This window comes from Aulonocara stuartgranti, assembly GCF_965226115.1.
Source record: "Aulonocara stuartgranti genome assembly, chromosome: 4".
NCBI classification, from domain to species: domain Eukaryota; kingdom Metazoa; phylum Chordata; class Actinopteri; order Cichliformes; family Cichlidae; genus Aulonocara; species Aulonocara stuartgranti.
This window is the reverse complement of record NC_138942.1, coordinates 10,023,138-10,045,350: the sequence shown is the minus strand read 5'-3', so window position 1 is coordinate 10,045,350 and position 22,213 is coordinate 10,023,138. Positions and strand designations below refer to the sequence as shown.

The window sequence follows — 22,213 nt, the reverse complement described above, 5'->3', positions numbered from 1 at the left end:
GTTCCTGTGTTCTCCCAAAGTACTCCAGCTTCCCCCGACTATCCAAAAGCATGCACGTAAGGTGATCCTATAATTGTCCGTAGGTGTGAATGTGAGCGTGAATGGTCATCTCTGTGTTCCTGCTGTGGACTGGTGGTCTGTCCAGGTTGTACCCTGCCTTTTGCCCTATGACAGCTGGAATAGGCCCCAATGCCCTGTGACTCTGATTTGAGCCACAGGGCACACAGGGCATTTGAGTATTTTACATGCTGAAATGCTATCAAAAATGCTGTTGCTAGCCTTTCTTGCTCTCTGTTGCTCTTACTTTACTCTGGTTGAGAGCCTGTTTGTGTAAGCCATGCCAAAGAGATAGAAGTGCGAGTGACAGGATATTACAGCAGCAAAAAAATAAATAAAAAAGATAAAAACCTTTTACACTGTATGAACAAACGGAGTCACTCATAACTCGCAGTTAATGGCTGTTTATGGCCTTTGAAGCCTCTGCTTCCTTGTGCCAGACATTTTTCAGATGTGAATCACTGGCAGTCAGGTGGCGCGAGGGGTCAGGAGGGGTCAGGGGATTGATATAAACTAGCATTAGGCTCACTGTCAAACTTGGGAAAACACTGTATAGTATTTGCAAATGACCTAAGTTGTGTATAATTGGTGGGCCTATATGAACTTAAATCCAATCTCACTTATGCCAACAATGGCAAAAAATTAAGCAAATATGAAGAATTAAATCGAAGGACTCTCATGTTCTCCTATCCTCATTCCTGTGGTTGAAGATAGAAATCTTCATCCAGCTACAAGAGCTGCAGGTTCTGTTATAATAGTAGAGCTTTCTGACAGATGGAAAACATTTAAATGAGTATGTTACAGAAAATAAATAGCAGGAACAAATAAACTCCAGAATGTAGTGACATAGAGTTTATCCATCCTGCTTACTTCATCCTTACTTTGAGGCAAACTCAGTTTAAAAAAAAGCAAGATAAAATATCAATCAATCAACAAATATTCATTCATGTATTGATTTGTTTTTATATGCAAATTGTATGTCCTCTGCTCCTTTATTCTTTGCTTCAAAGTTGTGAAGACAGCACACTGCTGCCTATACTGCACAAAAAACAAAACAAAACTGACTTCTCATTAATGCACTCAGTTCAACTGATTCTTGGCCTGAAGGCTGGTGTTTTACAAGATGTAGCATTTCTAATCTTGTTTATGTTGGTATGTTAACTACCTTAGAAATCATCCAAAAAACTTGAGGATGCCTTTCATATCTCGGTCTACTTCTGTTTGTTACCCTTTTGTCACCATGTCCTGTTTTTTGTTTTTTTCTTCTTTCTTTTTTTCCCCTCATTTTTCCAGGCATGCACCATGTCGGGAGACAATCAACCCGTACTACGTCAACACTGGCCATGTTATGGCTCCTGCCACCAGCGCCAATGACAGTGAGCAACAGAGCATGTCCAGTGACGCAGACACCATTTCCCTTACAGACAGCAGTGTGTATGTATTTTGGCTTCATCCAAACATTTCACACACAGTTGTACCAGTTAAAACAGGCTATGCAGGTTACAACTTTTAGGGGAATGACAGTTTTACCTTCACCAATAAAATAGACAGGATCCTATTATATGTGGGAATAGTTTATATTTTAGTGCAACTTAGATTTCAGTGTTTTTAAGTCATTGCCAGTTGTGTGCTTTTGAATGAAGATATGCAAAATAAAGACTTTTAGTTGCAGATATGACACTGGGGAATTCAGCCAACGAAGCTTCAAAGCATGCACAACTGCACAAAAATGTTTTTGAAGCTGAATGGATTAGAGGCTGTTATCAGCTAACTGATCCAGGACTTCCAGAACAGGAAAAAAACCCCAGAATGAGTAATATCATATAAAATTACACTCTTCTGCATGTGATATGTGACCATAATGTGCAACGCCGCTTGTGCAGAAGGGACACTATTAGCCTGTGAGCATACCTGTCCTGCTTTACGAATTAATCACTATCTAGGTGTTCATTTTAGGAACAAATTCTGTGAAAAGCTTTCAACTTCAAAGCTGCCTCTGTTGTTTATTCATGAGCATGTTTTATGAAAATGTCTTTGTTTAATTCCAGAGACGGGGTTCCACCCTACAGATACCGCAAGCAGCATCGCCGTGAGATGCATGAAAGTGCCAGAGCAAATGGGCTAGTGCCACTACCTCATATTCCAGTGAGTTATTCATGGGTTATTTCCCTTTTCTCTCCATTTCTGCCTCGACATCTTTAGCTGTCGGTTCCTGGCTTATTTTTTTCTGCTCCGCCATTGGAGATGTGCATATTTAAGCTCTGCTGTGTCACGGGGTCCTGTGATGGAGTATAAGAATAGCTGATGGTGAAAGAGTAGTCTGTCTAAATGCAGCTTGATGCTTTCCTAAGCTGCGTGCGCTTGAAGCCTAGTAGACATGAACCTTTCCCTGTGACAGCCTGATGCCTCCCTCTGCAGCTCCTGCTCTCTCTTGGTAGGAAACTCGAGCTCTAATTAGGCCTTGGAGTAAAGCGTCAAATTAAAATGCCTCATCCAGCCTCTCATTAAGATGTAAGAATTGACTATATAGAAGAGCCCAAATCTCTACCCCTAACAAATTACTCTTCAGTTTTTTTTTAATAAGAAAAAACAGAGATTATGTTTTAAATATGTTTAAAGAAGAGTCTCTTGTCAAGTTATTTTTGCACTTACTGGATTCAAATCGGGGGCACAGTTTGAATAGGTAAGATTGCAGTGTAATTGCATACACTGACAGGAGAAGAAATTGTACACTTTACAAACAATCCCAAGACTAAAGTTGCAGTTCCTGTGTAATTAAGTAGAATTTCAGTAGAATTTATTTTATTTGAAATGACAATGTAATTATATTAACATACAAATACTTAAAGGTAGGTACACTAAAAAAGCAATCAAACAAGGAAATAAATTAAAGTGGTGGAAAAGTGGAAGGAAATCATGCAGTACTTAATATTATTTAAAACCTTATTTAAAAGAACAAAAAACAACATTAACTGTCTTTCTAAGGTGTTGGGCTAATGAATGCTGGCACAACAGCTTTAGTGCTCATTGGTGTTAATTCTCGAGGTCCCAGGAACTCTACTGGACAGTTCTCCCAAAGCCTCCATTTAGAGTTTTTGTGACTGTGGTGTGTTAAATCTGCAGTCGGTTAACAAGGTTTAAATATGCCTATGGTAAAAGCAGTAGCATATGTTTTACATCATTTTGATACTCATCCCAACCCCCACAAGACCTACGCATGACTGTCTTTCAATTCAGCAGACTACTTCCATCATGACAGACATGAAAGACGAACACCCGGAAAAGCAGGGGTCTAGTTGGGCCCAGCTATGCCAGAAAAATGCTCCCACAGCATAACAGCTCTGGTGGATCCCCCTCACTGTAGGGACCAAGCATTCCTGCTTTAAATTGAATTTGTCACATATCTGTAGAATGAGGCCGTTATTAAATCTGGTCTAAATCTCTTTATGTCCTCACAAAGAAAGACACCTTTATCAAATATATGTATTATAATGTAAGTAAGTAAAATAATGTAAGTGATGTATTTCTAAGATAACTGTGTTTATGAGAAAATGTGATTTGATCTTTATGTTAGTTAAATATATGAACTACATTGCCCTGTTGTTTTTACAACGGGGCAATAGCCCTAATCAGTGCTAACAGCTGACCTGATTAGCTATTTTTGTGGGGGGGGCAATAATGCACAATGAACATTCATTCTTTAATTTATTATTCATATCTTTTTTTTGCACTTTAAGGTTTACTGTGTTGTGTTTTTTTTTTTTGTGTTTAGTGCCGACATGGGACAGTTTTCCAATTTCGTTGTGTTATTGTACGAGGTATGACTGTGCAATGACAATTAAGAGTTATCTTATCTTACTTTTATGTCAGAGAACCTCCTTAAGCAGCACAAACAATAATTTTGTGCCATTTTATTCCAACAAAACAGTTTTAGCTCATTAAAATTATCATTAATATTTTTAGTTCATGCCTTAAAACTTCAATAAGATTAACGTCTTGTCATTCATACTTATGTTCTTTCTGTCATTGTCTTTTTCCATTAGTCAACCTCTCCTAAGGTTGTGCTGCCCTGATATTCTTCTGTAAAAGTTCTTTGTACAATATGGCAAGACACTTGTCAATGAAATATTATTAACTGAATTGAAGACTAAATGATTCAGATACCAAACTGGTGAGTCCCTACTGCTGGGGAGCAAACCCACATCTTCAGAAATAATTACTGTTAATACTTATTTTAAGGTTTTTCATGGTTCACACCAATCAGTCTTGAGCAAATACTCAGACTTGCAAGGTTAAGAGTATTTTACAGCAGTGAATGAAGCATACTGAAAAAAAGCCCATCAGCTTTAGTGATATTTAGTGGTAAAGTTGTGGCACATTTGCTAATACTTAAATTTATTATCCCTTTGGTGTTTTTAACACTCAACACCATCTAGTTTAATGTCTTCCTGCTTATGTTTAAGCACTTTAATGTGATTGCTGAAAGGATGTTGGAGGCCAAGGTGGGAAAACATCCTGGGACTGCTGAAGTGGCTTTGACAGTAATGCAGCAGTGCTTACATTTTGACATTTCTTTCTCCAGCGCCCAAACCGGATTCCAAAGGATATACACGTGGAGCCAGAAAGGTTTGCTGCAGAGCTGATCAGGAGACTGGAGGGCGTACTGAAAGAGAGGGAGGCTCAGGAGAAACTAGAGGAACGACTGAAGAGAGTACAGTTGGTATGTTCTCTCTGTTTTCTGAAGAAGCGTATACTATTGAAAGAACAATCAGAAGCTGTATTTTGTTAATTCTGCCTAATTTATATGAATAAGAAGCATCCTTTAGCGGTTTCTACAGAGGTTCAGGCTCAATGGAATCACGTGTTCACTGAATGACCTCTAATATAGTCTCAACAGTGCAGAGCTACTGGTTACACATTCAAGTCATGTGAGGAAGTGTTAGGAGCTGAATATTGCTACTACTGTGTAACACAACTGAAGAATTTTAGTGATGAGGGGATAGGGGAAATTAAAGTATGAGTTCCTAAAGTTAAAAATGCTTTGGGGCAAAGGAACAATTCTTTTTTATTTGCTATATCATCAGTAATATGTCAGCTAATAATGAAAAATGCAGTACAGTGACCTAAAGAACTAAACTTAAAACATTTTTTTCATTTGCAAAGCTTGAGTCAGAGATTGTTTGTGATTGCAACATGAAGGGCTGGTTTTAAAGATCACATTTAAAGTCCTCACAGTGCAAATGGTAAAATCAAAGAGCTCTGTTTTCCCAATTTACTAAGTTTGGTTTACTTTAATAAAAGAATACTTGAATAGATTGTGAAAGCTTATTGAAAAGCAGATTGCTGGTTGAAGTGTAACAGTAGATTCTACCGATGCTTATTTCTGAGCCAGACTGTGAGGTGTGTGCTCGGCCGTTGAGCTTTAAGTCTTCAGTAACAAAGGAGACTTAAATCCACCTGGCCTTAATGAAATTAATGAGGCCAACCATTTGAATAGGGAATAAAAAACATTATGAATCACTTGGAGAATTCTGTCCTTGGCCTGTCAGCAATCTGGCTTTGTCTGTGAATCAGATGGAGCACCTGCACATTCCGCCACTTGTAAGCCTGGAACAGTGAGCCGCCTGTTTGATGTCACTTGAATGTTGATGAAATGGTTCCTGAAACCACAAATGAAATCTCCCTCAGTGTACGGTGCCAAGTATTAAGTCTCAAGGCAGGCAATTTATGTGGGTAGCTATGAAAGGAAAGAAGGTGCCATCACGCAGCTGAAGGTTTGGCCTGTGGAAACGGGAGGCGAGGACGCCATTCATCAAGTAATACTTTGGAAATGTGAGCTTGGGTTTTAGCTTGTAAATGAGGATATCAGAAGCAGTAAAATGTGATATAGTTATGGTGTCTGTAGCATAAAATTAGATTTTTAAGGGTGTGCCATCTTGTTAAAAAATCCAAAATCTGATTCCATGACAATGCAACTTTTCAGCTTTCCACAGCTCCGTCATGCATTCTGCACAAAATTTGATTAGGACTTCACATAATGTAATTATTGTACGGAGTAAGCAAATTATCGGCAAAAGATTGTGAGCAGGGCTCTCATTGATTCCTCGAAATATCTGCTCGTCTCTTCTTCATTGTTCTGTGTGGATTTTGTGGGCTCGGCTAGCGCAGATATCCGGATGGAACGCGGAGATGTAAAGAAACATCAATTACTTAAAAACTTGCCAAAAAATACTTGGCTGCATGGGTCATATTTTGCAATACAGCTGCATCTAAGAAAGCCGTGGGCATGAGAAAGTTAACTGCGTGTATGAACAGGCTGAGTTTCCTTTTCACACAGTTGGAGTAAGAGGATGGCGAGCACAGAGGCAGCGCTCAAAAGATGGTTTGGCATGTTTACAAGTGGAGATCTATTGAAGGTTGATTTAATTATTGACATAGCTGGCATGAAAGGTTTGAGCTTGTGCTGGTTAAAAATGAAAAGTAAAATCTGTCTTTCCATATATACATATTCTCTCCTTTACCTTCTTTCTCTGCCAAAATGTTCCCACCTTTATACAGGAGGCAAAATAAAAGGCGTATGGTGCTCATTTCTCCACCTACAATAAAATGTTTTCTCTTTATCCAAATTTCCCCGGGAAATTATGATGAATATATTATTATCAGGGTAAAACTGAATGCTTAAGGTCTTTACTGTCACCCTGGACAACCTACTGGCATGACTGTTGAGATTACAGGGGGCAGTAGGATTACATGATGACTGTGTCATCAGTTTTAACCACAAGTCAAGAGCCGTTGTTGTAAATAGGTGCTCATTTTGGTTTGGTGTAAACAACATGTGTTTGAATAGGTGGAGAAATAGTTTTAAAGTGCTCATGTAAATCTGCCCTTTGCTTAATGCTGCTTCGTTTAAATAGCCACGGGGCCTTATTGTATAGTAGTGAAGCATGCTAGTGCTAAGCTAAAATATCATTCACATCAAGGATTATGTGGAAACAAGTTAGAAGAGGGGAAATTATATATCATTCGTGATCCTGTCATGATCGGTAATCTCTGATAGGGATTTATTTTTTCAACCACGAGTATCAAATAAAAATGCTCGAGCTCAAGTGTGGATTTCTAGAGACATTACACTCCTAGAAGTTTACATTAAAAAAATCTAGTAATGTTTTATGATGGTTTGTTATGTCAGTATTTCATTTAGAATAAAGTATTTCTGTTAACAGAGGCGTGAGATCCTGGGCCATATAGGAATAACAACATGACCATGCAGTTCTTGACCGGCATTCTCCGTTCAATCTTTCCGTTTAACATTGCACGTCCTGCACTTCCTACAGTGCCTGCTTATCAAAACCTATTATGAAAGCCTGCAGCACCCCACCCTTTAAATCCCCCTGGAGACGAGTCTGTCAGAGAGTTTTGTCCCAGTCAGTCAGCGCTCGAGCTGTAGCAATTCTGCTTGTCATGACACGAAGCCACAGAAATATGCTATTTGGATGCTGAAACGGTTGTATTCATAGATTGTCTCCAAACTGCTGCATTAAGAAGGAGAACACACATTTCAACTTAAGGTTAAACCTGCCATCTTCAGGTTGAAATAAGTACTGCAGCTGCAGCCTGGTGGAATAGCATCAGTTGTGCTGATAGTGCACATGGAACACAGCTGGTGAATAAATAAAATGCACATTTACATATTTTGTATTTCTTTGCTATATGATTTAAACATTCATTGTAATCCATGCTACGAGTATATATACATTATTTATAAATTAGGTTAGCCTTTTTTGTGTTTTCTTTGTGTTATATGTTGTGTTTATCTTTATTTAGATTTTTATTTCAAGGTTTTATCTTTTACATTGTGCGTATATGTGTTTGTGCTAAAGGAAGAGGAGGCTGACGAAGTCATGATGGCCACAGCAACATCATTATCCAGTCACAGGTTCCCCCCTGGTGCTTATTCACAGAATTACAACCCTCGCTATGCTGACAACACCTACAGCGCTCCTTTTGTCGGAGATGCTCATGAAGAAAACCCAGAGAGCATCTTGGACGACCACGTGCAGCGAGTCATGAAGACCCCGGGCTGCCAGTCGCCGGGAACCGGCCGTCATTCTCCGAAGTCGCGCTCACCAGACGGTTTCCCAGGGATAAAAGGGATTGGGATGCCAGGCCAGGGTAAACATGCATCCAGGCACGGTTTCAAGGGAGAAACTAGCCACTTGTACCACCACAAACACCATGGCCACCACACAAGCGTGGGCAAGCCCAAAGAGCAGGTGGAGGCTGATTTAGTCACGCATGTGCATGGGAGCTTTCCCTGGAGCACCGAGTCAAGTCATTACGGATCAAAGTCTCGCAGCTATGCAGACGGCATGGGATCCAACCCCATGGACTATGCAGGGTACATGTAAGGAACAAACTAAGAAAAACTGAATTCACACATGAAAAATACCTGTTGTTTTCTACTTATCAGTTATTTATTTTCTATTTTGCAGCGGCAGAGGTGGCACACAGTGTAAAAGAGCATCAAAGAGAGGTGAGGAATTGCGGCCTTATGACATGCCGGGGCCTGGAGAGGAGATGGAGAAAAACCAGAAGATCCTTTTGTGGCTGATGGAAGGACAGAAAGAAATGGTTCAGCATAAGAGAAGCCCATATGGGTCAGTGATTACCTTTTATTAGAAAACATAATTTTTTTTCCTTTTTTTAAATTAAATAAAACTAAAACATTTTAGACATGTGCTCATGCCACTACGTCACCAGTGCACAAGTAAAGCTAAAATATGCTAAAATAAGCATGTTTCTTTATTTTATTAAATAAATTGCTGATATGTTTTTTATCATAGGAGCACCACTGGGTCCAAAAGGACTGTTGGACATGAGGGATCCCGCCTCGGCTCAACGGGGTCGATGCATCCGTGCATCAGTGGTCAGCTGCGGAACAGTGTGCAGCCGTCTCACCCTTTCATCCAGGATCCCACCATGCCGCCCAACCCAGCTCCCAGCCCCCTCATTCAGCTGGAGGAGGTTTGCCGGCGACTCGAGGAGGAGAAGATGAAGTCCGGAACATTGCAGCCTAAGCAAAGGTAAAAGAACAGATATGACTCATGTCCACTTGTTTAGTTCTTCAGTTTTTCCAAAGAATATAATATTCTGCCATATCTGTACCCTGCTCTGTCGTACTTGTGACAATTGCTCCCCTCTTCAGCTCTGGGAGCTAAGTCATTGCTGGCTGTCAGCAGATAGAAATCTCAAATATATTGTGAAATACAAAGAGATTTAAAAGGCACAGACAAGCTTGTGTAAACGGTTTGAAAAGGGTTTGCATGTCACAGACTGTAATTTATATATATTAGTTAAGCCACAAAAGAGAAAGCCAGCCCTTTCCCTGTTATCTAGTGAAAATCTTTAGCCCGTGTGCCTCTTTTTTTTTTTTTTTTAAGCTGGTCTGTGTCTAACCACCGGGGTTTTTTGGTCTCTCAGGTATGTGCTGGAGGTGATCCAGAGGGATCGCACAGCAGTCAGGCCCGTACAGTTCCCTCAGCTCAGCGAGCTCTCCGAGCCCGAGTACGTCCACTGTGTTCCACAAATAGCTTTTAACATTGTGTGCGACATGTTAAGTCAGTGGAAAATAATGGACAAATAGCACTTTCCTGCAGTACTGCCCTTTTGCAGGATTATTACTGATTTAATAACAATGGTTTTACTGTTAACTGTATGTGGCAGAATATTTTCATGATCTAAGGTTTATCATTTCCTCAACTGCTCACAAATAAATTGATCAGACTTGAAGGCTGAGATCATCAGATTTCTTGGTGATTAGTTTCTGTGAAGACCAAAAAAAAAATTAGGTCACAGAGGAAGTAGGAGTGTATGTTTTCTCTGTTCCCGGAGCGGCAGACTAGCTAGAGTGTTACAAAAAGGATCTGTTTTTGATGTTATTTGAGAAACATGTATTTCTGTTTGATGTCTGACTGCCTGATAGCTGCCTACCAGATGAGGAAGAGCATGAGAACTGCAGATGGAAGAAAGATTACGTGACACCACCTCCTGAATCCTCCTGTTAGATTTGCGAGGTCTGGCATTCGTTTACTGACCGGACCTTTCCGTAACTCGAGTACGCACCTCTAAAAAAATTACTTAAAGATGACAGCAAAATTGGAATACAGAAAATATGAAGGACAATAGGATAATAATAATAATAGTATTTAGGAATTATAATTATACATAAATCTAAATTATAAATATAGAATTTCTGATACTTTTGGTGAGACAGCTGTGGGCTGGGGCGTATACTGGAAACCCTGCATCACTGGCAGTATAAAAGCTGGGCGTAGCCACTGTTGTCACTTATTTTCTTCGAAAGCGTTTTTGTCATCACCGTCTTAATATTTTGAAACTGAACTTGTTATTCACGATTCATTAGCACATGAGCATAAACTGGAGAATCCACCAGTCCTTTTAGATGGGCCGTATTTTACAAAATGAACTTTATTCACTGTGACCCAAAATGACGGAGCCTCTAAACCTGAGGTGTCAAACTCATTTTACATTGCGGGACACATACAGCCCACTTTGATCTTAAGTGGGCCGGACGAGTGAAACTCCGCCTTCCTGTCAGTGTAAAGAAATTCCATGTCCGTTTTTCTACACGATAACGAAAAGGCTCCTGCGACAAAGAAAGAAATCTGTCTTGACTCTTTGGACTTAAATTGTAAGAAATAAATGTGTAAAATTACAAAACAAGTTCTGTTAGCTCATTGCCCAGACTGTCCTTTTTTTCAGCTGTAGTCGTAAAAAAATGTCTACAGTAGAAAGTGAAAAGCAGAAACTATTCTGTCATTTGATTATTTATTGTTTAATTACTTTGTGTAGTATGAATGGCTACAAGGGAGGGTTTTATCAATAGGAAAAGCTGCAAAAAATATGAAAATACAGTTAAAAGTCCAAAATGTCTGCTTGTGCTTGTTTGTGGTGAGCAGCAGATCAAACAAGTTAAGAATTATAAGAATTATAAATGGCTTCATGATGCTCATTTTACATTTTGCTCCTTTCTTCACTTCTTCCCGACACTTTTGAGTTTACTTCTGTGTACCTGGCCTGTATGCCTATACTGGCTGGCTTCAGAACGTCTGCCCCCCTTTCTTGTTTCACATAAAGGTTTGCATGTGATTGGCCGGATGGTGTGCCCATCAAAATAAAGTCCCACTCCTTCCTGGATTCTCAGCAGGGCTGAAGATTCGGCTCGCACATACCAATGGTCCATTAATAATTGACATATGAAATTATCTCACTCGCCTGATACAATTATATCCGGCCCACGGGCCATATGTTTGACACCGCTGCTCTAAACTCATCAGGAAAGTGTTTACTGAGGTCAGAGCTGAGAGCAGTTTTACCTCAGATTTCTACAGATTAGATTTTCTTCATTTTTGAGACTCGGAAGCTTTTATGCTCTCTGTGCTGTGTACTGGTATTAGATTATTTGAAGTGTCTTATTAAAGAAGCTTAAAGGCTAGGTTCTCACAGAAATTCTGGAGTCATAAGTATCTTCTCTCTAATCTTTCTGTGATTTCTAACTAGATTTATAGATGTTTACTTGAGGGAGCATGTTTGAGGTGGATAATGACATCTTTGGTAAATGTGACACTGAATCCAAAAGCATGCGTGTCGTGTTTGCATGACCAGCTGTGACTCACAAGGATGAGGATTTTGGAAGCAAATTGTGAATATCAGGCTTAATTTGCATCCGCAGTTCTTGCAGAAAAGAGAAAATCATGCGGCAGAGACGTATTAATACGAATGCATCAAAACCAATGTATGTATCCTATAATGAAAGCTGTGTGTTTAGATCGATGGAAAAACGGCCACCTGCATTTTGCCATCTGTTAGAGGCCAGATGGATGCGATGCTATGTAAATGCACTCCTACAGTAACGTGTTGACTAATGATAGCTGCTTATTCATTGACATCTCTCAGCTGTGATTATTGGCCTTGATTCATCATGAAATCACAGGCTATAAATTGCGGACAAAAATCAGTTTATATCTGAAACTTTCCGTAACTTGAATCAAGTTATACAATTGATCAAGTTTGTAGCAAAAATGTAAACCTCCTTTCCAGTCCATGAATTCAATTAGTCTTTTTTTCCCCTGTTCTTCCATCTATTGCTGTGATTTTTTTGAGTAACTTACAATTGTCACTACTCTAAGTCTCAGCAAACTCTATTCAAAGTAGACTTTTTTCCCTCTGTGTGTCTTTTAAGTGAAAAATGTTTTACATAGCTTTGGACATGAGAGAACTTCAAATGTTCTAAAAAAAAAAATCCTCTCTTTACTCTTTTCAGACACAAAGCTACTAAAAAGCAGCCATGTGAAAACATTACTGTGGCGTACTACTTCTGTGAGGAGCTGATACCTTACAGGACTTCTGTCAAAGGGAGGGTTGTCACGCTGGGCCAGTTCAAAGAACTGCTAACAAAGAAAGGAAATTACAGGTGAGACTCACGGTGCTACTGGGTAACATGTGGGGTGTCTTCTGGTATCAAAGAAAGTCAAGTTGACCTTGTATTATTATTTTTTTTCTCTTTTTAGGTATTATTTCAAGAAGGTAAGCGATGAGTTTGACTGTGGGGTGGTGTTTGAAGAGGTACGTGAAGATGACGCTATCCTGCCCATCTTTGAGGAGAAGATCATTGGCAAAGTAGAAAAAGTTGACTAAATTTTAAAGAGGAGAGAGCCGAGTAGCCAGTGTATGATGGACTGAGGAGCAAGTGGATGGTGAAGAGGAAGTGCTTTACAAAGGAGAATGGATAAGGAGGCAAGAAAAAAGGTGGATCCAGCATCAGAAGATTATAGTAGTGGTCATTGACTTCTGTATCACGGCTGCAGTGAAGTTGGACTTGAAGAAGAAAAATCTCATTTTCTTTTTGGAGTGTAATGTAGCATTGTAAAGTTTACTAGAAAACAAGAACAAAAAGTGCTACTAATGCTACGTATTTTTGATAATGACTTATCAAAGGGTTTCCTTTCTAAAATAACTGCACTTGTAATTTTTATATGTATTGATACCAGATGTGTACAGTTTGTGTTAAAATACAGCAAAAATTTTCTATCTATTTAAGTATTTAAATTGCTACTTTTAAGCCTAATTAAAGCTGAAGCGTTGCCCCTCGTGAAGACGATCCGATTCCTCGATAGGGCTGATTCTTGTTTGCTTTTTTTCATTAATTGTAAGAGCCCTCTGGACGCTAATGTTTGTGACTTTAAAGTGCTTTTAATACTTCACTTCTCAGAACTTTATTTAGAGGCATCAAATCAGACTGCTTGTTCGTTATATTATATACTACTGACTCGGTGTAGACCTTCTTAAGAACCCATTCTTGCAACCCAGTGTAGGAATTTTATTAATGTATTTAAAAATATATTTAAAAAGTCCAATACAGAACAGATTATAATGTCTGTCTTATGGCTCAGTCACACATGAGTAAAAGTAGGATGGCAACCTTCTTGCAACAGTTTGATTGCACTGAATTTGTTTGCTGTTGGACTGCAAGTAGTTATGGTCACAAGCCACCAGTGGTTTAATGTGTAACACCCTCAACCTGTGGGTGACCACTTTAGATCTCCTCTGCCATTTGAACAGGGCCAAGGAGTAACGATTTGAGTTGGACTGACTGCAGTCACTCTTAGATTAGCAAAGGCTGACAAATATCTGCCATTTGATTTATAAATGCAGACTGCAAACATATTCCAGTCGTTCTGAGTCAGTCTTGCTGCCTTGCATCATTTTGCATTAGGGGACTTGATAGGTTGTCAAGCACCCATGCTATTTTGCAGTTAAATTACTGTCCTACAGAAACTATGTCACTATTTTTGCAGGAATCTGTGTTTCATATCTGTGAGGTTCTGGCTTGACTCTGAATGTAAGTAGTTAATGTGAATTTCTGTGTATGTTGTTGGAAACAGATTTTCTCTTTTTGGCGATTTATTGCGTGCCAACTTGACCCCAACGAAAGTTGCTTTAAAAATGGCAACTTACTACATCTGGTTGAAGCAACCGTTACAAAGGCAACAAGACCACAAGTTTATTGCATGTGGCTTCAATTAATTTTTTTTGTCACAGTCTCTCAGCCACTGTTTTCCCTGGTATAGGTGACTGTAACAGAGAACAACCATATCCTCCATACATTTGCTGTATATGGCATGTAAGTGTGGCTTATTGCTATGTTCTTTAAGATTTGTCCATTACATTGCTTTTATCCTAAATTAAACTTAACAGGTGAAAATGGATGCAATAATAGTGACGAAAAAGTTGTGATTAAAAATCCCAAGGTGAATACCTATGCAACTTGGTTTATAATTTTGGTTACTTAACAACAACAAAAAAAACATTAGGCGTTGCGTTTTTTAAGTCAAAATAAGCACATTAAATAGAAAAAAAAATATAATTAAAGACTTCACATATCTGTCAGGCTATAAAAAGTCAGTATCAATAAATTAAATAAAGCCAACATTTGAAACGGCACGAGATTTTGCAGATTTTTCGTTCTAATTATTTATTGACTTGTGTAAAACTGATATTACCAGTTAAAATTCTAACTTTTGCTTGTTTGAGGTAAACAAGTTTTAATTTTTTTTTAATTTTTAATTTTTAATTACAGAATCTATTTGAACATCGTGATGCCAAAAAGCATCTCAATATCAATTTCAAGTTTATTTTTTGTCTTTTCAACTTTGAGGTCCGTAGTTGGCTGGTAAATTAATAAGGGACTGCACTAAGAGCTCATGTCTACTCGATCGCCTTTTCTAGCTTATAACAGTCACATATTGTGCCTGACAGGATGTGTTTATTGACGTTTAGTAAATTTGCAACGGACACATTAAACCAAAGAGGAGGAAAAGGAGGCAAATGCTCATAAATGTTGAAGCCTCGTTTCCAAAATAGCTGTAAGTGAAAGCCTACAGAATTGATTTGATTTCAGCAACTTGCTTCAAAAAAGATTGGGCAGTTTCATAATATACAAACATGTAAAATGTATTATCCAAGTAACAGGGTTTAAACCATTTAGGCTTTAATATATTTGAATAATACAGTTTAACTACAGTGGTGTTTTTCCACCTGTTTGTATTTTCTGACTTTTTGATTATGGCACCAGGTTTATACTGAAATATCTCACACAAAAAAAGTCAGCTAGAGTGTCTAAGGTGACATTAAGATTCAAGGCCTCCATGTTTTATTTTTTCTTATTTTCTGTTCTTCCCCATTGTGCTGAAGCAGTGTGCTCTAATGAGTGTGTATTCCTTTGTAATGGAAAGACCCGTGGGCCTTGAATTCAAAGTGCTGTATTGTATGCGTTGTTGCGTAGAACCTTGTGTAAAGAATGCCTGCTTTTTTTTTTCTTGACATGCTGCTTTTTTTAGATTTCTAATTTAAGTCAGTTTAATATATGAAGTGCGTTAGCCTTCTGTTGTCGTTTGCCTGGTAAATTGTGCATTTAACAAATTGAAATTCCCATTTATTATTTCTTTTAAAATATCAACTCTATCATCAGTCTTACTGTAATAGTCCCAGAAGTGAACTTCTCTTATTTAAGATCAGTATGTGGATAACAAACAGCAGAGTGCCTTTATTGCTATGCTAATGATGTCTTTAGTGTAACTTTCAGAGGGATATGGGGACGAGCTTTAATTTTGCATTGCCATGAGTTTAGTTCAGTATTTGTAACAGTTCCACCTTTTAATGTAAATATGTAAAACTTAAATTGCCCCTGACCAGCAGCCCAACTGTCTCATTCAGTACCTTGGAGCGGTTTCTGTTCAGTGACTAGCATGGGAACCATTTGAGGTACCAATAAATACTTGCAATAAAAAAGCACTTGTGTTCAATACAAATTGTTCCGTTGCATCTTTATTTGCTGAATTGGTTACGTAGTAGTGAGTGTTATGGCACAATAAAATTTGTAGCCGTGCTAGGAAATGTAAAGGTTTTGTCAAAATTTTCCCAAGTGCTTTTGGTCAGATGAGATGAAGCGAGAGCTCTCTGGGCATAGAGACGCTACTTACATTTGTCGTTGTTTTGACTTCCAACATGACAGTGACCCAAAACATATGTCGCTCCCGGTGAAGAACAGCCTCGAGAAGACCAGAGTGAACATTACTGACAGCCCTGCACAAAGCCCTGACTTATTTATGTGTGGGGTGAAGTGAAGGTTGAGGTCCATGCCAGAGAACCACTAAATCTGGGGGATTTGACGAAAAAAGAGTGGGCTGGGATTGCTCAGGAGACGTGTGGGAGACTTGTTGAAAACTCAAATGACTGCAGGCTGTCATCCCCCCCCCCCCCCCCAAAAAAATACACAATTGACTGTTAGCATCAGTGAGGCTAAATGTTTAAAGAAAAAATCCTTGCTCTATTTAAAAGTAATTGGGGAATACTTTAAAAATAAATACTTCATAGGGTTGCTAAAAATGCCTTACTATTTCTATAAGCTTTTAAAGTGCAGCACATTCTGGAGCTACACCTTAAAACAAGTGCTAACCCAGGGATAAAGTAGGCTAAGACACAGTGATAGGGGAAAAATCACATTAGCTAATTTCTTCCTCCATCACAACTATGCAGGTTGAGCTTTTATTTGTTGTTAAAACATTTCATATTGTTGTAGCTTAAATTTATGATCTTAGCGTACTGACACATGCAACTGTACCCATCTGAGTCATGTCATCTTTCAACCAAATTAGAGGTGTTGATGGCTTTTGGAGCACTACAGTACTGCATGATACACACCACTAGAGAACAATTGTGCCTTTGTTTTGGTGAGTGTGGTGGTGGTAAGAATTTTAGCATTTGACTTGTCTGTTTCTACTCATTAATTATCAGGCTTCTATCTTTCATATACAACCTATGGTTGGAGCTCCAGTCCATACGGATGGAGTGACCTGTGACACCAATGAGCAGGCCCCCAGGATAATGATATTTAAAATGTAAACTTACTTTAAATAGCTAATTACATACTGAATATTAAAGAGACTGGATATTCAACCATGTTTTGTGGAAAAAGGCCACGGAACCCTTTGACCCCATAGTTCCAGTATCCTTTAATCATTACCCTTGGGTCAAACCACATTGATCTGTAAACTTGACCTCTATTTTGATCCCAGCCACAAATTTTGTGTCTTGGAAAAAAAATCTGTCCACAGACATATACCACTAACCACACCTAACTTTTTGATATTTACTGCTGTTGTAGTCATCTCCAGGCCCATATTTTGCTGCGATAATCAACATGCATAGACGCACAGACTCATTAGGTGTAAACAACCCTGTCCACACTGTCACTGCTGGTAATCATACCATGCTTCAGATAGCAGCAGCTTGGTACAACTGCAGTGTTTTGTTGCAGACTGTAGATGGCACTCACAGGGTGCTGGTAATAATAGATTTGCTGCACCTTATTTTTACATAATACTCATATTCTTCCAAGCCAAATGGTTAGGACAAGCATATCGGATGCTATACACGAAAAATGAACGGTGGCTCAATGTGTTTACTGAGTATAAAGAAAGAAAGGATATTGTGGATGTGAAGAAATCAGAATCTCGCCGGGAAATCCTGCTGAGCTTTGTTCACCAACATTAGAAGATTACAAGAATGGAGGATGCAAACACTGCTCAGTTCAATTCAGTTCAAAGGGGTCTTATGGGCATGAAAGTTTTATAAAGCAATATTGCTGAGGCTTTAGGATATAATTTGGACAAACATATGGATTGGAAGCTACACAACTACAGTGAAATGAATTTCTGTGCACAATTACCACTGATTCATGTGAAACGTATTTAGTGTGTATAATATGTTTACTTGTCTGAGAGAGAGTGAACAGCTGAACCAGAAGATCTCCTCACACATCTCAAACTTGGACCAAAAAGAAAAGAAAAGAAAAGAAAAGAAAAAACCCATTTTACAAAATAACATTGAAACAAATCTCCTGCGAGGAGCAGGTAGCAGAGTTAATAACTACTCGCTCTCATTGCTAACGATGGGTTTCCTGCATAGATTACCAGGAAGTGCTGTGTTTGTCACTTTACACATAAAGTCTGATCAGCATTTTATATAATGGAGAGTTAAATGAACATGATGCTGAGAGCAAATAAGGCAATCTCTGCTGATGCTGCCATATTGTTAGTTATGTTGCTGTGGTTTATTATCATATTTGGGGAGGTGGGTGGGGGTGTGGGGTGGGGTGTGGGGTCTTTTTAGGTGACTAACATCTCCTGATTCAGTTAAATAAACGAAAGTAATATGAATGGCATTATCAATCAGACTATTTCTCTGCTTTTCTCTTTCTCTTTGTACTTTTGTCTTTCTAGTAGAAAACATAAAAAATACTATATGGATATGCATTTGTGTATAGAACAGTATGCAAATGCTTTTGTGTATACAATGCACAATAGCATTGCGGGAGTTTTGATGTGATTATTCACCTCACCAAGAAACTACATGACAAGGCTACACTTGATCTGTCTGAGCCAGTCTGACCTGAAAATCGACACTATACTTCACTCTCCTCCTCCTTTGAGTCATTTTGCCCATTAGTCTGTAACCTTACTCAGTGAGTCACTGGGTTTAAATGTTAAGGAATATATATGAATATATGTGAGTTGGTCTGCAAAGGCTGTAAGACTGTAGTTACATGGCCTCTGTACAGAAAGTTAAGAGAAACTAGTTTCATATAAGTTAATAACATTTAAAATGTTCTGATCACTGACATAAATGCACAAAATGTCATCATGAAGTCACCATTATGTCACCAATTGAAGTTATACTGAAAATAATCAGGTAGCAATTGAAGAAATAAATATTTTGATAATGATTTCACTATCAAATAATCAGGCAAACATTTGATTCATATTGTTTTGTCATTGATTTATACAAGTTGCCTTCATTATTTTTCTGGAGTTACATGTCAGCTACTCCAGTCCTTCCTGGTTTGAGTAAAAGCGGAGTCAGAGAACAGAGCTAGTTCTAATGGATAGGTCAACAAAATAGACCCAAACACCCACTCTGACTGGATGAGGGAGAACTACATTCCTTTATATCACATTTATTTATTGCTGCAGTGGTTCAACCCTTTGCATTTAAAATGTTTTACTCCACTAGTAAACAGATTAAGCTGGTTCTTATTTTTTAAGGTCTTATTTTGTTAACCATTATTTTTGTGTAGTTCTGTGCATTACAGTTAGTTTAGTTAACTTTTTATGATCCCACTCTTAAAATGCACTTATGTTCATTATGTTTATGTATTATTTTTGTCTTTTTCAGGAATAATAAAACCCACATGTTGAAAGTAAGACCTTCTGCCAGTATTTCCTTTGAATACTTGGGCCCTTACAAATGCAGTCACCAATGTTAGGTACTCTTCAAATGACTATATACACTACACATGAGAATGACGCATCTGCAGCAAGTGAATTTTTATTTTATAACTGGATGTTGTTGAATTCAAATTTAACCCTAAGTTTGATATTTTTCCAATACCTGGGGTCATTAGAGAGAAATCAATCTCCAGATCATATTTTATGTCTTCAGCCATTTTAATTTAGATTTTAGTGTTTTATTTATTTATTTATTTTTTAACATTGCCCTTATCATGTAAGATTATGGATTTTTCCATGTCTTTGGGCTACTAATTGCTGACTCACGGACTCTTGCACTGTTTTATAGTTACAAACAACTCACATTGGGTGATATAATATGTTTGTATTCTTAAGCAACCTCTAACACAAACTGCAGAGTGGTTTCCAAAGCAACCATAAAACCAACACAGACACTGTCAAGGTTGTCAGTGACGTAAGTATAACTTTCCTTGAATCATTTCCAACCTAAGAGGGCTAATTTGTGCATCTTTCTGGCATGAAGCATTATCATTCACTAAAAAAGACCCACAGTGATCCCACTTTGTAGCTACGCACTTAGTCATCTGCAGGTAAGAGGTGTTTTTTTTTCTATTAAAGCATTGTTCCATCAGGAATAGTACACTAGTCTACTACAACAAAGAAGCTGCTGAAAGTGTTGACACTTCTGACATACAGAAGGCAGAAAACACCACGGGTGTAAAATACTTTTTACAATAAGTATTTTACACCCGTTGCTGTGATAACAGCTATTGAAAAATTCTGGCAGTCACCAAAAAACTGTAGATTTGTGTGTTTGAGATTCTGATATAAAATATGCTTCTATTCTTCTAATATGCATCTATCTATCTATCTATCTATCTATCTATCTATCTATCTATCTATCTATCTATCTATCTATCTATCTATCTATCTATCTATCTACAGACACCAGAATAAGCTGTTCCTGCAGAGGGAATAAAACGTGTATAATAAAATGATGTAAGAACTGCAACAGTGTCTCACTGACTAAGGAAAATTAATTATTCTAGACATGTGTAAGAACATGCACTTGTTCAGTCCCAAAATATAATTTGATATATTGCGTTGAAAAATGCCCTTTCCCCTGATATTTATATATATTTGCAACAGATTGATACTATAATGTAGCCTCTCTTGTTCCGGCCTTCCATTAAGGATTCAAATAGCTGACAGTGGCTGTATCCCAATTCAGGGTCTGCAGCCTTAAAGTACGCATTTCAAGGCCGATTACGTCACAGCGGCGCGCCGAAGGCTGTCCCAATTCAAAGGCTGCTGGAAATGCGGCCCTGAAATGCGTCCTTCATTTCCCTGAATTTTAAGGCTGTGGCAGTGTAGACTTCGTGGCCCAACATATCCCAGAATGCATAGCGCGGCGGTGGGTGTGGCTAATTTTGCTGAAAAAAAACGGCGGATGAGGGGCAGCCGAAGAGCAAACTTTAAGTAAGTACTGAATATTATGTCACTTATTTATGTGCAAATGTTTAATAACGAAGAACATTAAAACATTACTGTTGGCCACATGTCGGCAAAGTTATGTGACATTAGTGACATTTGTACTAACTTGATTTTAAAGCCTTTACTTTAAAATATATGCCGTTCAATAGCTGAGCTTAATCTTACAGAGAATGATCAAAGCTCATGTAGAAAGAAACAAACAAATGAACAAAAGATTTTCTCCTTCATTTCTGTTAAACAAAGCTGTATGAAACGTTTCCAGCTGTTAGTATCATGGTTGCTAGGCAACCTGGGCAGCGCAACGGAGGCTAGACCGTCCCATTTCACAAGCCTCGCACTTCCGGCCTTAGCGGTCTTTGAGTACGCGGCCCTTGAGGATCGTTGAGGCTGCGTACTTTAAGGCTGCAGACCCTGAATTGGGATACAGCCAGTGTCTTTGTTGCACTTTATTATCCATGATGTACTTACCATTGTGAACCTAACAAATCTTTTAGATCGCTCAGCAGACATCTGTAGCTAAGTCTTGAGTGTAATGCCTAATGCCTCTACAACATCTTTACAACATTCCAGTGTACTGACTGGTTTACTACTTCATTGATTCATTAGTAGCTTTCATTAAAAATGCAACATCGCCTGTAATGCCTCTGGCTTTGCCCTTTATTTTCACTGAAGCAGTAGTCTCTTGGGGAACTCCTCTGGCATGCTGTATGTGTATGTTAATATCTCTTACTCCAGCAGCAAAACAGTAATTAACAATATACAGCAGCAAGTGAACACAGTGGAAAACCAAATCGATTTTTTTGTCCCTGTGGAAGAGGACAGATATGGGCCGTTGAGTTTCTAAGCTTGCTGGAAAAGACGTTAACATGCGGCATTTGGGAAACTCTCCTTCAAAATTAAATTAAAATACAAAAGTAAAAAATGTGAAACAGTAATATTCTGCTACAATATAAAGTGAAAATATCTAACTATGAATTCATCTAAAATGTACAAATAAAAAAAGCAGTAGCATTCTTTCAGGGCAAGCAAGCCGAGCAATGCTTGCCCATTGAAATCGAAACATAGACATCAATTAAAACCTACAAAGTTGAAAGTAATCCCTGTTCTTGCATATCTACCACTGATCTATCCTAAAGCTTGTTGCTGGTTTGCATCCGTCATTCATATTTTGTGGCAGCCACTGGAAATCTGTTGCATCTTTTGTTCCCATATCTGTTTTGTTTCATTTAACAAAAGCTGGTGCTGCTCAAGCTGTGAGGTCAGCGGCCTTTCTG

General features: G+C 38.4%; 1 protein-coding gene and 1 long non-coding RNA gene across 6 annotated transcripts in view; both read left to right on the top strand.

The window, feature by feature from the left end:
* Positions 1-14,403, top strand: part of axin1 (axin 1) — a 36,326-nt gene extending 21,923 nt beyond the window's left edge. For 3 of the 5 annotated variants that reach the window (XM_082531950.1, XM_082531949.1, XM_082531951.1), the window contains 9 exons: positions 1,351-1,491; positions 2,106-2,202; positions 4,640-4,777; positions 7,938-8,461; positions 8,550-8,714; positions 8,901-9,140; positions 9,538-9,621; positions 12,401-12,550; positions 12,648-14,403. In XM_082531950.1, the coding sequence (XP_082388076.1) occupies positions 1,351-1,491; positions 2,106-2,202; positions 4,640-4,777; positions 7,938-8,461; positions 8,550-8,714; positions 8,901-9,140; positions 9,538-9,621; positions 12,401-12,550; positions 12,648-12,774 (1,666 nt within the window). In that variant the 3' untranslated portion in view covers positions 12,775-14,403. The remainder of the gene's footprint in view (positions 1-1,350; positions 1,492-2,105; positions 2,203-4,639; positions 4,778-7,937; positions 8,462-8,549; positions 8,715-8,900; positions 9,141-9,537; positions 9,622-12,400; positions 12,551-12,647) is intronic. The other 2 variants (XM_082531952.1, XM_082531953.1) reach the window with 2 other exon arrangements.
* LOC309705887 overlaps positions 1-22,213 on the top strand; it is a 269,576-nt gene that overhangs the window by 18,129 nt on the left and 229,234 nt on the right. The gene's annotated exons all lie outside the window — the stretch shown is intronic.